The sequence below is a fragment of the Podarcis melisellensis genome (genome assembly GCF_964234715.1).
Source record: "Podarcis melisellensis genome assembly, chromosome: 14".
NCBI lineage: Eukaryota > Metazoa > Chordata > Lepidosauria > Squamata > Lacertidae > Podarcis > Podarcis melisellensis.
In genome coordinates this window covers 22,834,894-22,851,210 of record NC_138546.1, presented here as the reverse complement: position 1 = coordinate 22,851,210, position 16,317 = coordinate 22,834,894, and the positions used below count along the sequence as shown (strand labels likewise).

Below are 16,317 nucleotides of genomic sequence, written 5' to 3'. Positions count from 1 at the left end.
CCCTTCCACCGGAAACGCGGGTCCACTTCCGGCTTGGTGTGAGAGACAGAGACGGTGAATGCGCCGGCCGTCGCCGCGGGGCATTGTGGGGCTTGTAGTTCCGGGCTGCAGGCGGAGGCATGTGCGCGAGTCGCGGGGTCTGCACCCGGCTGCAACTGAGCAAAAGGAGAGGTCAGGCTCGGCAAGGCGGTGAGGGAGGCTTCTTGGCTCTGGGGGCAAGAGCCAGGGGGCTTGGGCTGAACCCCCTATATTGAGTCAGAGGATTGGTCTACCTAGCCTAGTTTTGCCTTCAGGAATTGTCAGCAATGGCTCTAGTCTAGGGCTTCAAACCAGGAGTTTTCACCCCGACCCCCGTCCTATCTGCAGATGCCGCTGGGGATTGATGCTGCGACCTTGTGCATGCAAAGCACAAGTGTCTCTCTTTTCCAGGGACGTCCCTGATTTAGAGAAGCCGCCCCGGTTTCTGATTTGATCCTGGAATGTACCACTTTTCCTTAGGATGGGAGAAATGTTGGAGGATATGGAGTTATCCGACCCCCGAGCCGTCTGAAGGCAATCCTGTATAGGGAAGGGGTTTTTTTAATGTTTAATGTTTTATTGTGTTTTCATATATGTTGGGAGCTGCCCAGAGTGGCTAGGGCAACCCAGTAAGATGTGTGGGGTATAAATAGTAAAATTATCGTTATGAAATTGGACGTCTCTATTTTCATCGGAGAGATGTTGGAGGATATGAAAGCAGGTGCTCTGCCACTGAGCTGCATCCATTTGTGGTTCCAGATAAGGGGTTTTTCTTCCAGCCACACTTGCAGGTGCCATTGAGGATTGAATTTAGGGCCTTTTGTGCTCAAAGCAGATGCTCTACCAAAAGTGGGAAGGCTTTGTGCATGCAGTTGGTATAGCATGAGACACTTAATCTCTGGGTCGAGGGTTTGAGCCACTGTGAGCTATTGGGAAAAGATGCAATCCATCAGAACCAGCACCTTGAACTTAGCCTGGTAGCTAATTAGTATCCAATACCAATTTAAAGTTCACTGCAGTTCAGTATTCTCTCCCTCTCTTTTTTTGCAGGGGGGGAAGGGGGTGTTCCTACCCTTAGTGAAACCTTCTGCGCAAAGATCCACCGAAAGCAGAAGACAGTCAGTGTTGCCTATGACTCTCCCGGAGGAAATGGTCTGGGCAAGACAAACGAAGCAGAGGGCAAGAAGCAGAAGTGGGAACCAAAAAACTGGGAGCAGCACCTGAGCAACATCCGGGAAATGAGGAAGGAGAGAGATGCCCCTGTGGACCAGATGGGTGCTGGGAAATGCTTTGACAGTGATGCTCCTCCAGAGGTGAGGAGAGAGCTCAAAACTGAGCTGAACTGCACATATTTAGGAGCTGGAAGGATCATGGCAGGTTGCCTTGTCTGCCTTCCTGCCCTCATAGAGCAGGACTGGGCAACAGGTAGAGGTTGAGATCTGTTTGTAGAACAGATCTGGTTTTAACAATGATAACATGGGTTTCCCCACCTGAAGCTAGGAAATCTAACCACTCACTGGCCCTGCTCTGCACCCTCCTTGAGTGTTTTTGCCTGGCTGAGATGTGCCCTTGAACCCTGATAATGTTTCCATCCATTTACCTGGATGGAAGACAGCAGAGAAATCTGTGTGTGTAGAAACCTCTGGCTTTTACGTAGCTGGGATGTAAAGGCTGTAGCCACATCCATTGCTCCAACTACTTTTGCTTTTGGCCCTGCCCATTACTAGCATATGTTGCCTATCAAGATATATGGCCCCTAGGTGGTTCTAGCAAAAAAGCAAAGTAGATCTGACGAAAGATGATAACCTGTGATGATCACCTTCCATCTCCATACCATACTGTAGGTTAGGCGCTACCAGGTCCTCTTGTCACTCATGCTCTCCAGCCAAACCAAAGATCAGGTGACTTCGGCTGCCATGATGCGCCTGAGGGAACATGGCCTCACTGTGGACAACATCTTGGAGACTGATGACGTGACTCTAGGCCAGCTCATCTACCCTGTGGGGTTTTGGAAGGTGAGCCATTTGAGAGAATAGGAAAGAGGAAGAGCATTAAGCCAATATTTTTCTTGCCCTAATCTTAGTAATCAGCGCTGGGCATTTTGAGGAAATGAAGCTGGTTATATTTGTGTTGGGGTTAGTTGCGGTAAGGTTCTTAGAAACTGTTGGGAGAACAGCTTTAAAGACTTTAGAAAATGTGAACGTCTGAAGATCATAGCCCAACATCCTGTTCTCACAGTGACCAACCAGATGCCCCAATGGGAAGCCTGCAAGCAGGCCCTGAATGCAACAGCTCTGCCCACTTCCAATTCCCAGCAGCTTGTGTTCAGAAGCTTTCTGCCTCTGACAGTGGAGGTAGAGCATAGCCATTGGTGTGGTGTGGAGTGGTGCATGCTCTAGTTACCTCCCGCTTGGACTACTGCAATGCACTGGGGCTACCTTTGAAGGTGACCTGGAAACTGCAATTAATCCAGAATGTGGCAGCTAGACTGGTGACTGGGAGTGGCTGCCGGGACCACATAACACCGGTCCTGAGAGATCTGCATTGGCTCCCAGTACATTTCCGAGCACAATTCAAAGTGTTGGTGCTGACCTTTAAAGCCCTAAACGGCCTCGGTCCTGTATACCTGAAGGAGCGTCTCCATCCCCATCGTTCAGCCTGGACACTGAGATCCAGCACCGAGGGCCTTCTGGCAGTTCCCTCATTGCGAGAAGTAAGGTTACAGGGAACCAGACAGAGGGCCTTCTCGGTAGTGGCACCCGCCCTGTGGAACACCCTCCTTTCAGATGTGAAGGAAATAAGCAGCTATTTTATCTTTAAAAGACATCTGAAGGCAGCCCTGTTTAGGGAAGTTTTTAATATTTAATGCTGAGTTGTTTTTAACACTTGATTGGAAGCCGCCCAGAATGGCTGGGGAAACTCAGCCATATGGGCGGGGTATAAATAATTTGTTGTTGTTGTTGTTGATTGTGGCCATTGATAGCCTTATCCTCCTCTATGAATTTGTCTAATCCTCTTTTGAAGCCATGCAAATTGATGGCTCTCCCTGCCTCCTGTAAGAGTGGATTCCACAGTTTAACTGTAATTGGTTCTTTCATACCACCAAACCCATTAAGATTCTCGTGGGATATCTGAAAAATGTTGTACGTTCAGAGCATCTTACTCTAGCTGGAGACTTCTTAAGAGGAACAAAATTGATATTAGTCCCTAAGTGGTACCCTCCCAAAATGCTGAAAGAACATGAGTGGTTTAATACAATATGTTATGTCACTTTGATGTCTAAACTTAGAGAAATAGTAAGATTAAGGGAGGGGAGACAGAAATCAGAACAGTTTGCAAGTTTATGTATCCCACCCGCCTTTACAAATCATATGGAGCAAAGATTTAATTTAGGACTGTTTAATGCTTTCTTGACTGTAGCATGAAATGGTATAACTTTTCTATTACAATAAGCCCACAACGTACATGGGGATTACATTCCAGGGATCGCACCTAAAGCCAAAATTGTGTGTACTCAAAACTCACTGGGTTTAATGGAGGTGGGATTGCCAAAGTCATTTTTCACAGAACCCCTACCACTTTCCACTTCTTTTTAAAATAAAAAAATTGCCATGCATGTGAAGCTGAATGCACACAAGTTAAATGTGCGCAAGTTGTGGGCTTCCTGTATTTCAGTATTAAGTAATCAATGGCACAAAAGGAAAATCTATTGGATGGGAGGAGGAAATAATCAAACAGGTTCAAGATCATAAGTACAAGTGGTCCTAATGACCAGCTGGGTTGTGGAAGCTGTTTAAGGAGAGGAGGCACCAAATGTTGTGGGTCTGGTTCAGACCAGAGAGGCCTCCTTACCAAGGGGCTTAATAATCCTTTCTACCTTGTGGTTCTGAAAGCACATCCGTGCTAGATTCCATTGTCATTGTGGTCCCTGCTTTCATCCGGGCCCCTCAATCCTCACAGTCAGCCCCCTTATTCCCTCCATTGCCTGAGGTCAGCTGGCTAAACCTCCAGCACACATCCCCCATTTTTCACTGAATACAGCGGAAAGTGAGCTACATCAAGCAGACCACAGCAATTCTGAAGCAGGACTATGCTGGAGACATACCAAGGACACTGGCGGAGCTGGTGAAACTCCCAGGGGTTGGACCCAAGATGGCTCATTTGGTGATGGACATTGCCTGGCAAGACGTCTCTGGAATCGGTACTGTTTCCATTTTTCTCTTAGCAGTCCCAATTCATTTGCTCTAGGAATCGGAGCTTCTAGAAGGATCTGGGATGGGGACTCTTGGGCCTAGGGGCCAAAGGTGGCCCTTTGGACCTATCTATCTGGCCCTTGGAACATTCCCCAGGCCACACACCCTCACCAGTCTTGCTTCACACACCCCTTGAGCATTTTTGCCTGGGGAGAGGGCTTTTGTGTGCGGGTCCTGCTTGCAGGTTTCCCTTTGGTGCATGTGGGTAGCCGCTGTGAAAACAAGATGCTAGACTATATGGGTTCTTCTTATGTACATAGTTTGTCTAAGGCCACCTGAAGCAGGGGTGAAATGGGTCCTTTGTGGCTCACACACTTACAGAGCAATCATAACCATGTCTACTCAGCAGCCCCATTGAATTCAGTGTTAGAATCTATGCCGCACCTGTGCTTTTCAAATGAATATCTGTCACTTCAAAACAGTTCCTGTGAGGAGGCTTCTTCACTTTTGCCTACCTTGAATTTTGGGACTGTGATGCAATCCTGCTATAGGCAGGAGGTGGCGCTGTGGCTCCATGGCCCATGCTTGCACCAACCCACCTTTTTTATTTTAACAGTACTTCCAATTAACATTTTAGGTTGCTGGTTACAGGAAACCTGGGAGGGCTGATTCTTGATGAATGGGACTTCAGGAACCAGTTGATTAAAAACTGAGGGTGGGGAGAATATCATTCGGGGTTCTCTGCTGGAATTCCTTCCCGATTAATCAAGGGGCCTGTGTGTTTTGCCCAGAGATGGCGGCAGTGCTGGGTGACAGACAGTGCCCAGTAATTTCATGGGTGGGGAATCAGCCATTGTTATATTTGAGGCCTTGAGGCAACCTGATAACCTGCATGGCACCTGGGAGCCTCTTCTGAATGCCTCTTCCCACCTTCTGACTTAAGACTCTTACAAAATGCAGACTCAAAAGGGGCATTATTTCCCCCCCCCCTCCCCCCCACACTTTTGCTTACCAGCTAGCCAGACTATTTGCGTTGGCCTAATAAAGGCCTTGCCCTAATAAGGATGTTGAAATTTCCATTTCTGGTTCCAAAAGTGGCTTCCTTCCACCTGCCACTTCACAGCAGCAGGCCCTGATCTTCACAGGCATGCTGTGGACCACCTGAATGAAGTTCACGGACCACTGTGGTCCTCAGACCAGTGCTTGGGAACCCCCTGGTTTACAGTACACCGGCAAGGCACAATTTAGAAAGCAGTATTTTCCGCAATCCAAAACATTAGCATATTCAAATGAATTGAACACACTTGGATTTTCAAAATAAAAACATTGTGCTGTATCCCTTAGAACATAAGAAGAACCTGCTGAATCAGACCCCTGGCCCATTTAGCCCAGCATCCTATTCTTACAGTGGCTAACCAAATGCCTGTGGGAAACCAGCGAGCAGGATTTGAGCACAAAAGCCCTCTCCCCTCCTGTAGTTCTCAGCAGCTGGTATTCAGAAGCACTGCTGCCTCTAAATTTGAAAGCAGAGCATAGCCATTGGTGGCCATCACTGCCTCCACAGTTTAACTATGTACTATGTGAAGCAGTATGTTCTTGCATCTGCTACTGACAGCCCAGTGACTATCTGGAACCTGTGGCCCTCCAGTTTCCTGACTCCCACTCCCATCAGCCCCCCGGCCAGCTGGGCCAGCAGCCAGTGGTGCTGGAACTTGGAAGTCCAGCAACATCTGTAGGGCCACGGGTCCCCCAGCCCTCCTCTGGTCGAAAGCTCCGCTCAAAGACAAAACCATCCTTTACTTCAAGTAGGGGTCAAATATCCTCTAACTATTCTGGGAACTGAATATGGGATCTCCTCTCCCCTGACTCTACTCACCATTTTCCATAGGTGTGGACACACACGTGCACCGGATTTCCAACAGGTTGAAGTGGGCAAAGAAGGAAACCAAACTTCCTGAGGAGACTCGGCTGGCTCTGGAAGAGTGGCTCCCCAGGTGAGGCAGTCAGGGTCAATTCTGTGTTCTCTCAGTTTCTTTTTTTTAATTCAGTGACCTGGGCCACACATGATGCCAAGCCATGGTTTGTTTAGCCTAAGCCAGGGGTCTGCAACCCGCGGCTCCGGAGCCGCATGTGGCTCTTTTACACCTTTGCCGCAGCTCCAGGGCGGATACTAGCGAGGGGAGGAGGCGCATTGTGCGCCCCGACACTCCCCACTGTGGCAGGCACTGTACTGGCTGTGACGTCGCATGGGGGCGGTGCGTGACTAACGCACGCACCGTCCCGACGTCACCTTCCCACCCGCCCGCCCACTACATTGTAAGGGGCATGTACGCTGGTCACTGCATTGAAAGGGGGCATGTACGCTGGTCACTGTTTTGAAGGAGAGTGAAGAACACACACACGAAAAAAGGTAATTTGTTAATTTAACGTTTATTTCTATGAGGAGGAGTAATTCTGAGGGGTCAAACAAAGAAATAATTTAAAAAAGTGACAAAAAAGTTATTTTAATAATGACGAGTTTTGCGGCTCCCAGTTTTTTTTTCTTCGGAAACGGGTCCAAGTGGCTCTTTTTGTCTTAAAGGTTGCAGACCCCTGGCCTAAGCAAAATGTGAAGCCATGGTTTGTTTTTGGCTTACGAGCTGTGGCTTGTTTTAACAATAGTTTGGCTTTATGATCAATATGCTATCTTCATTGTCTCCCATTCCATTTCGGAGCCCAATTCAAAGTGGTGTCCTCCATATTCAGAGCCCTAAACAGCCTCAGAAGAGGACGTCTGAAGGCTTCCCTTCTCCCATACAAAATGTACCACAGGGTTAGGCCTTCAGCTAAGCTCCAGGGGCAGCTAACCAACAACCCTTCAAATCTTTCTGAACTACAGCTCCTGTAGCCTCAGGGTGAAGGGTGGGTGATTAATCAAATTAATAATAATGATAAATGAACATTTCCCTTCCTTCTCCTCCTAGAGATCTCTGGAGTGAGATAAACTGGCTTCTTGTTGGGTTTGGGCAGCAAGTCTGCTTACCTGTAAATCCACGCTGCAGTGAATGCCTCAACAGGGACATCTGTCCGGCTTCGAGGAAGCGCTGAGAGATGCAGCACTTACTGGAACAGGCCACCATACTGGGGGACTAGGACTTGGGGGCCCACCAATGGACTGATGATGCTGTAGCTGACTTGCCAGTGGCTTGAGCAAGAGGGATTTTCACCCTGAAATCTGGTGGCACTACAGCAATGACTTGGTTCCTGTCTCCAAGCCATGCACAGGTGAGAGGGGTCCAAATAGCATTGTTCCTCATAAAAGGACCACAGAGTTGACTTAAGTGTGGTGTCCCAGGCTGCCCTGAAAGGACTCCTCTTAACCCAAGTATGAAGCCACACAGAGAGTATTGGGCCAGATTCCAGACTAAGTTAGCTGGACTCGAGTCCCACTGAAATCAGTTGCACATGTACATCTTGACATAACTCAGTTCAGCTAGCTCAGGCACCATCAGCACCATACATTTAAAGCAGTGGCATGCTACTTTAAACAGTCATGGTCCCCCTGCCAGCCCCCTTCCCCAAGAATCCTGGGAGCTGTAGTTTGTTCAGGGTGCTCAGTTGTTAGGAGACCCCCTTTCCCCCTCACAGGGCTACAGTTCCCAGAGTTCCTGGGGAAGAGGGGTTGAAAGTACTTTGGGAATTGAAGCTGAAAGGGAATAATGGGTCTCCCAGCACCCTTAACAAACTACAGCTCCCATGGTTCTTTGGGCAAAGCCATGAGTATTTAAAATGATGAGAGTCTACTTCAAAAGTATAGTCTAGCCCCCAATATCTTTTAAATGAAGATTTTGCTGGATTCCTGTGGCTAGAAAGAGGAGACGGGGGAACACAGGCTGAAAATGGGTGAAACTTTCTTTAGGGTGAAAATGAAGACAAGCAGAAAGTTCAGTTTGTGTCCTGTCAATGGAAGATCCACATGTTTTGATATGTCTGGAGATCTCTTTGTCATAAGCTATATATGTCTGACCAGAATTTCTAAGGTTCAGCTCACATGACATCCTCCAGCCTTTGTTTTGAAAGGGCAAGGCTCCCACTTTGAGAGCCTCTGCCTGAAGGGCAACCAGCCCTCAGGGTGTGTTGTATTTCCTTGTCTTTATGCCTCTCCCTGCCTCCACACACACTGTGAAGGAGGCCGGTCATATTTTCTTCCCAGACCAGACCTTCCTAAGAAGTGTTTGTGGATTCTGTCAGCTGCCTTTGCCCTTGAAGAATTTCCAATTTAAATGCTAATAAGCTAGTTACCAGGCAAAAGGAGTTATCCAGCTCCACTGGATGATGTCATTCAGGCCTGTCCCAGCGTCATGGAGGAATTAGCCTGTTGCCAAGGTAGGGAGAGTTGGAAGTTTAAAAACAGATGAGACAGAAAAAATGCTTCCCACCCCAATTGTATCTGATAGGCTCCAGGGCTTGGAGATTTTAGATCAGCTTTCCTCCCAATCTATCACCCTCCTGATGTTTTGAACTACAACTCCCATCAACCCCAGACAGCGCAACCATAAAATACAGTCCAAAACATCTGGAAGACACCAGGTTGGGTAAGAGTTCTCCTATGTGAGAACGAAGCCTTTGAGATGTCCCAAGCAAAAGGGGCATTTGGAATACAGTGTAAGCCTTGAGCTTTGCTTAGCCTGTCACATAAGCCAAATGCTGAGAACTGCATCTACCTAAAGAGTAATTCTTATTTTTATATAATAAACAGTTTTGTTTTTAATAAGAATTTTGTCTAACAGTCTCTGTTTGGTGCTCAGGTTTCCCAGAAGAGGGGGCTTAATCCAGAGTAGGGAACTTGGGCCCAGGATCTGAAAGCAGCCCTCCAGGCCTTTCCTTCTGTCCCCTGGGATTCTCCCTTTGACATACCCCCTCATTGGCCCTGCTTCAAACCTTCCTTGAGGGGCTGGAATATGTTTTCCTGATAATTTAAATGCACCTAGAAGTGAGGCAATCTGGCACAGCCAGGAAACAGACACAAAAGCTGGATGGGAGGAAGAGAGGGATACCATAAGGAAATAATAATTTGGACACCAACATCATAAAACTCGCTGTACATGGGAAACCAGTTTTATTATTGACATTTTAGTATACATTTTTTTACACAATGCAGTTAACAGCTCTTCTTATAACTTTTTAGTGAATGTCTAGGTTAGATGTGCAGAAACTGAGTTAAGTGCTGCAGAGCATATAGGATGGCAGAGAAAAGAGAGCCAGGCGTGCTTTTAAATCGTCATGAGTCAATCCACGTACTAGAGACTGGGATGTTTGTTTTCTTGGAAGGGGTAGGGGGAAAGATACCTCTATAGGTACAGATTTGTATAGGAGATTTCAACTGTACCACAACCCTCAAATTTGTGCTTCTGTCACACCTCTCCTATCCTTAAAGAATGACTTTAGAAATCCTTGTTCAAACCAGTCCTGCATTCATTCATTCATTTCCTTACTATTATATTTCACCTTTCTTTGATCATGGAGCCCAAGGTGTTATCCAGGCGTTTTTCAAAAGGCCTCCTATCCTGTTTCATCTTCCACTGACCAGATGTAAACCTGTTCTTTCCATGCATCAGAGGGGTGGAGAACCTGTGGTCTTCCAGATGTTGCTGGACTCTAACTCCCATCAGCCCAAGGCTGGTAGGAACTGCAGCAGCAGCAGGAGCACCCCACACACACCTCTGGTGCATCAGCACCTTTGCTAATAATGAATTGGGGGCAACTCTTTTGAGGGTAAAAAATTTAGCCTAATTTGAAAAACAAGCGCCCTCCAATCATTTAAGGAATCAAAGTAGCCCCCCCAAAAAAGCCTTTAGAAATCTCACACCGACCGTTCTCAAAATCAAGTTTCAAGCAACCTTATCAGCAGGTATTAGCATATACCTGAATTACTACCAGTCTCACTCAATAAGTGTTTTCTTTGTTAAAAAAATTAAAAAATACTCAGCAGAGCATTCTTCAGAAAGCCACATTTTCATTCACAAACATTTCATTATCCTCCTAGAATCAGTGGTCCCGAGTCATCAAGAGAGATTTATAGCAGGATTACTCAACCTGGGGCCCTCCAGTTGTTGGTGGACTACAAATCCCATCAGTATCAGCCAGCATGGCCAAAGGTCAGGGGTGATGGGATGTGTATTCCAAACATCTGGGCACCAGGCTGGGGAAGGAAGATCTACATGCACTCTTATTTGCAATTGCCTCATAATGCACACCCTTCCTGTGGCATCAGCAGGAAGCCCCCTTTCAGTACTAATGGGCATCTATGGGACTAACTGAGCATAACTGGGGCTGGACTGGGAGTCAGCAAGTACGGCTGTTCTCCAATAATAAATGGTTTGGGAATGCGGTAAAATCCCACGTCTGCAGACTGAGTTGTGCAAATTAGTCATATTTACATATATTTATTTTTACATAGCTTCACAGTCTTCAATGGTGCAGGTTTTTAAAAACAAATTGGAATGTTTTGGTCAAGCTTGGCAAAGAATGAGTCTCAAAGGGGGAAAGAATTCCTGACATTCCCCCAGATTCCATGTGGGCTAGAAACCCTATTTTTAAAATAAAAATCATCCTCATAATCATCATCATCATAAAGTGAAGAGCACAATTTGTAGCCAAACCCTTCTTGCCTGCTGATCTTATAGTCACTGAACATCCATGGAATCTATTTGAAATATGGGGGAGGTGTTGTTTGCAAGAAGGCCGCTTTCTAGTTCTCATGCCTACTGAGATAAAATTCAAAAGTGGTGGGTGATGCCTGGTGCTACCTCAGAAGACAGAGGGGGTCGGCCTCTGAGGGGACAGAGGTGAGGACTACAATGGTGTCCCTATGATAACCAGGCAGACTATGCAAAATCAGTCAAAATGTGGCATTCAATTAGATTAACTCAGGTGCAGAATCAGGGCACGTTTCTTAGGCATCCAGACCAGCTGCCCAACTTGGTGCTCTGGGGCTGCTAGGAATTGTAGTCTAAAATAGCTGGAGACCATCAGATTGGTAAAAGCTGGTGTGGCCAAAGGGTATCCGACATGGTGCTCTCCAGACGCAACTCCCATAAGCCCCAGCCAAAACAACCAATGGTGAGAGATGATGGGAGATGGAGTCCAGCGACACCTAGAGAACACTGCTTTGGCTACTCCTGGGGCACACGATGAGTACAGGGCTGTCCATCATGGACCCTGATACTCCACCTTGCATTTCTCTCAAAGCCCCCTGTAATGAAACTGTATACAAGGTTATTCCTGAAAACCAATCACATAACAAGAGAATGGTACCATTTACCAAGCCAGCTTTGCTACACGGCAGCCATTTCCCCAAAGGACAGGAGAATAATCTAAGGCACCTTATTCAGCTTAGTTATTTGCAAAACATACACAAAGCCCCCAGAGTGTACTTATATCAAAGGGCACTTGGTCATCTTGCAGGGTATTGTATAATCATTGGACTGCAAGAGTTGGAAGGGGCCCAAAGGACCATCTACTTCAACCCCCTGCAATGCAGGAATCACAGCTGAAGAATCCCTGAAGACAAAATGTCCCCCGTAACTTCTTGAATACTTATATAGATTGTACATTTGTGCAATCTATAAAAGGGTGGCAATTGCTTAGTCATACATATCTCTTTTTATGAAAGAGACACTGCACCCCATCCAGCTTGCTTTTTAATACTTGTTGTGGAAGTGGTTGTAAAGAAGAAAAGGGAGTGAAAGGTTGTGATGTCTCACTAAAGAAGGCTGGAAGAAAAAACTCTTCCTACCTGCCTCCCCTTACCAGATTAACAGTGTTATAAAATCATTAGCTATCTTCCTTTTTTTTTTAACTCCTCCCTCACTTAGCAGAATCAGGAGAAGAGTTTGGACAACAATTTCTGAGTTGCTGCTGCAATGTGATCACTCTCAAGCAGCCTTTGCCAACTGTGTGCCCTCCAGATGCTCAAACTACAACTCCCATCAGCCTAAACCATGGGTGTGCCTGCTGAGGCTGATGGGAGCTGTGATTCAAAACAGCTAGAGGGCACCAGTTTAGCAAAGGGATCTCCTCAAGAACAGAAGAGCCTAGTGTAGGGGTTCCACAGGAGTGTGTGCTTTACTTTTATGTGGCCCACACAGTTGACATACATCACTCATTGAGAAAGGTCAAATTCAGTTAGTAAGTAGGAGCAATACCCCAGAATTATCCACTTTCACTCAGGCCTGGATTCAAGACATTTCAGTGCCTACCACAGGAAAAAAAATACACCAAACAGTATACTCCCTCCCATGAATTAACACAGGGAGAGGTGAGAACTTCCCTGGAAACTTCCCAGTGACCTGGGCCCCTTGGGTCAATCCATCTCCCAACTCTTGTCCTCTTATAACAACATCAAGATCTATCTAGGGCAGGCATGTCCAAAATCCTTTTCGGGGGCCTAATCCGGCCTTCCAGTCAGTTTAATCCAGTTTATTTCTTAGGGTAAAATCCTAAAAAACCTCAACAACTTCAATCCTAAAAAACCTCAACAACTTCAATTCTAAAAAAAGGTTAACAACTTTGATCGGCCCTCACAGCCCTTCACTTCATAAAATCTGGCCCTCTTTGAAAAAAGTTTGGACACCACTGATCTAGGGAATCACAGAATCATATAACTGTACAGTTGGAAGGGACCCCTAGAGTCATATGGTCCAACCCCTTGCAGTGCAAGAATCACAGCTAAAGAATCCCTCCAAGATGGCAATCCAACCTCTACCATGTCTCCTTGCCTTTAATAACAATTCTTCTTTCTATTTGGAGGGTGGGGGAAGTAACGTAGAGGGCCTAACGCTGGTAATGAGCAGGTCAGATGGTCAGTAGATGCGGATGTCTTGCCGTCTCAAAAAAGAGACACATTCTGTGCTTCTGAGCCATTCCTTCAGAAAGAACATTGCAGAAGCTAAAACACATTCAGAGCTTGTTAAATTCAGCTTTACGCGTCATGGTTAAAGCATGAGGTTTGACTTTGGCTGTAGGGAGGGGATGCCTCAGGCCCAGTGACCAAATGCGGCTCTTCAGGCCTCTCCATCTGGCCCTCAGGATGCTTCCTAGGCCACTCCCCCTTCTCAAACCAAGGCCTGCTTGGTGCTTACATTAAGTCCTTTTCCCTGCCTAAGAAATGTTCTTGGACTGTAATGAAACCTTTTGGATTCCATGGTTGGAGAAGGGTGAGGGTTGGTGTAGAACCTCAGACCATTGCAGGTGGGGGGGGGGGAGCCCTGTGAGATCCACCACCTTTGCTTCTGGTTTCTCCTGCCACTGGTATGCAGCCCCCAGAAGATCGCCCACAAGGGAATGTGGCCCTCGGCCTGAAAAAAGGCTGTGGGGACCACTCTCTCCATCATCTCCCACTGCCTGTGGAAAGGGTTAGTAGTCATATGTTAAAGGGGAGACCATCCACTACAGCCTTTCCTTAGAACAGCTGATACGTGCAGATACCTTACTGCTGCTAAGGAAGGTTAATGGTGCAGCCACTGAAACATTAGCAATGTTGAAATGGGGTGCATGTTTTCAAAAGGCCTGGAAGTGGAAATAGTTGTGCGGTTGGAGGTTAAATGAACTTGACCAAAAAGGGGGGTGCTTCTGCTTAAATCTTGAGATGCCTGTCCGTTTGCCAACAGGACACCGTCTCCCAGAGGAACCGCTCCCAGGAATGTTAGTATTTCACGGATACAATTGTCTTCCTGTGCTTCTCCCGAGTCTCGCTAAAAAGTGTTATTTCCAGCTTCTGGCTACAGCCAATTCAGATCAGTGTTCCTTATAAATGTCAGGATTTAGAAAGGGGGGGGGCGCTTGCTCCCCCCCCCCTTCTACCCTACCCTGGCCCCAGGGGGTTGGCAAGGGACGGCATGCATTTCTGCACCTGAGTGCACCAAATAATTGTGATCTTTTGCCATGATTGGTACGGAAGGGACTTTTCAAAAAGCACGGTCGTTCTGAAAAGTGGTGAAGGGGCTTTTCGAAAAGCGCAGTTGTTCTGAAAAGTGGTAACAAGGCAAAAACAATTTGCAAAGAAAAGGGGGCTTGCTGTGCCTGAGGCTTAAAGGGTCAGGGCGTTTGAAGCACTAACTACGAACAGATGGAGGGGCGGGAAAAAATTCCCTCCTTTAAAAAATAAAAAGTCCAAGTTGAAAGCCACAGAGAAAACTCGCACAATCACGAAATGGTCAGGCAACCACATTTATGAGGATGCCAACATGGAAACCCAGCAGTCTCTGCCAACCTGGTGCCCCCTCCTGCCCGAAACCAAGGGCTGCTGCAAGGAGTGGGCATTATCTAGAACATCTGGAGGGCACCAGGTTGGCAACACCTGCTGCTAACCCATCACAGTGCAGACCGCAGCATCCAGTTAAGTGGAAAGGCTCTGGTTAACAAGTTCTGGTTGGGACATTATAAAAAAAAAATATTGACATCGCTACAAGAAGAGGCAGAAGAAGCTCAAACAATTAATGATATAAAAATGATCCTATAAATAATACAGTCTAAATATTGCAGGTTAAGCGATTCAAAAAGGAAAGGAAAATTGCCGCTTGCTTTTCCTGCTTGTTACTGTGGCAGTTTCACAGTTGCCTGTTTTGTGTGTTTGAGCCCTGCAGTTTCAATCTCACTCTCTCTGACCACTTTTGTACAATAAAAGAGGCTGGGGGCAGGGGGGAAGGAGGGAATGTGCTTTGTACAAAGCAACACAAACCTATGGTAAAAAGCAGAGCCTGGCATGCCATGGAGCGGTGCCCGTTGGAGGCACAGCGCGGCCGTCGCCATCCCCGTGCTCATTTGCAAATGTCTCCAGGCCAGGGTGGGGGGAGCCGCAACAGGAGTCGAGAGGAGCTCCCCGGCCGGCTCAGAAGTTGCTGAAGATCTCCCGCTTCTTGTTCCAGTCCATCTGGGGGGCCCTTTTGTTCACCCGCTTGGCCCGCACTTTCTCTTTGGCCTCCGCTGCCGTGGGACTCAGGTTCAAGCCGCTCTCCTCAAACGGATCCTTCTTCCCAGGCTCTCCCACCTAGCGGGATTTTTTTTAAAAAAGAAAGAGAAAAGAATGGGATTCAAAAGAAGGGAAAGGACTGGTGGGATAGAGGGGTATGGTGGGGGCTGCATTTATTGCAGGGGGGCAGGTTTCCCCCCCACTTCAACCTGTCATCCCTTTTCAAACTCATTTTGCAGGGTTTGGAGAGGCTACCTTGCAGGTAGAGCTGACAGGAGGCAGCAAAAAAATTAAAGAGTCATTGCAGGATGCAGACTGGGTCTCTTGGGGCCTTTGACAGGGCAAAACTCAGCCTCTGCTCTTAGGAGAGGAAGCAGCAACTGAGAAGAACTATAACTCAGGGGCAGAGTATTTGCTTTGCATGCAGAAGGTCCCAGGTGGCATCTCCAGGCAGGGTTAGGAAAGACCCTTGGTCTGAAACCCTAGAGAGCCATAGCCAATCAATGCAGACAATACTGAGCGAGATGGACCAATGGATGTAGCTGAGTGGCAGGACATCTGCTCTGCATGTAGAAGAGCTCGGGTTCAATCCCTGGTCTTTTTTCCAGGCAGGGTTGGGAGACCCCACAAGTCTGTGTGAACTAGATAGACCAATGGCCTGACTCAATATAAGGCAGCTTCCTATGTCCCTAATTCTGATGCCAAAGAGCTGCGCTTACTCTTCATAGCACCCAAGTTTTTGGAACATCAGCAAGTACTAACCCATCTGGCCCCATGTTAACCCACCACAGACCCAAGTCTGCAGCCCAAACGTCATCCTGCATCACCAGCAGAGCACAGGAGGGATGGGCCTCCAGCTTAATGGAAGGCCATGTGCTTTGTATCCAGAGAAGGTCTCATGTGCTATGCCTGGCCTGAGAAAGGGAAGTCACCTGCTTTACAGCGGCGATTAAACAAACCAGCAGTCAGCAACTGGACACCTCCGGGCAGGATCCGGCCTCCAACCGCCAACCCAGAGAGCAAGGGGATGTGGATGAGCAGCGTCAGAAAGCAATGGGATGTGGTACCCAAATCCGCTTGGGAGCGGTGGGTGGTCACTGTCTCCAGTGTTTAAAATTTCCTGGGCAACAGACACATTTTGCTCCTGGTGCGGGT

At 47.3% G+C, this 16,317-nt stretch overlaps 2 protein-coding genes across 4 annotated transcripts in view; one reads left to right on the top strand and one right to left on the bottom strand.

The window, feature by feature from the left end:
* The first annotated feature begins 67 nt into the window (after positions 1-67).
* NTHL1 (nth like DNA glycosylase 1) lies at positions 68-12,450 on the top strand. 2 transcript variants are annotated; one of them, XM_081887464.1, is made up of 6 exons: positions 68-171; positions 1,069-1,331; positions 1,863-2,033; positions 4,060-4,219; positions 6,100-6,205; positions 7,175-12,450. In XM_081887464.1, the coding sequence occupies exons 1-6, from the start codon at positions 120-122 to the stop codon at positions 7,296-7,298; spliced, it is 876 nt and encodes a 291-aa protein (XP_081743590.1). In that variant the 5' UTR covers positions 68-119; the 3' UTR covers positions 7,299-12,450. The 2 variants fall into 2 exon arrangements, with proteins under 2 accessions (XP_081743590.1, XP_081743591.1); XM_081887465.1 differs by lacking the exon at positions 1,863-2,033.
* The window catches only part of NHERF2 (NHERF family PDZ scaffold protein 2), a 59,013-nt gene continuing 51,982 nt past the window's right edge, over positions 9,287-16,317 (bottom strand). For both annotated transcript variants that reach the window (XM_081887451.1, XM_081887450.1), the window contains one exon: positions 9,287-15,240. In XM_081887451.1, the coding sequence (XP_081743577.1) occupies positions 15,082-15,240 (159 nt within the window). In that variant the 3' untranslated portion in view covers positions 9,287-15,081. The remainder of the gene's footprint in view (positions 15,241-16,317) is intronic.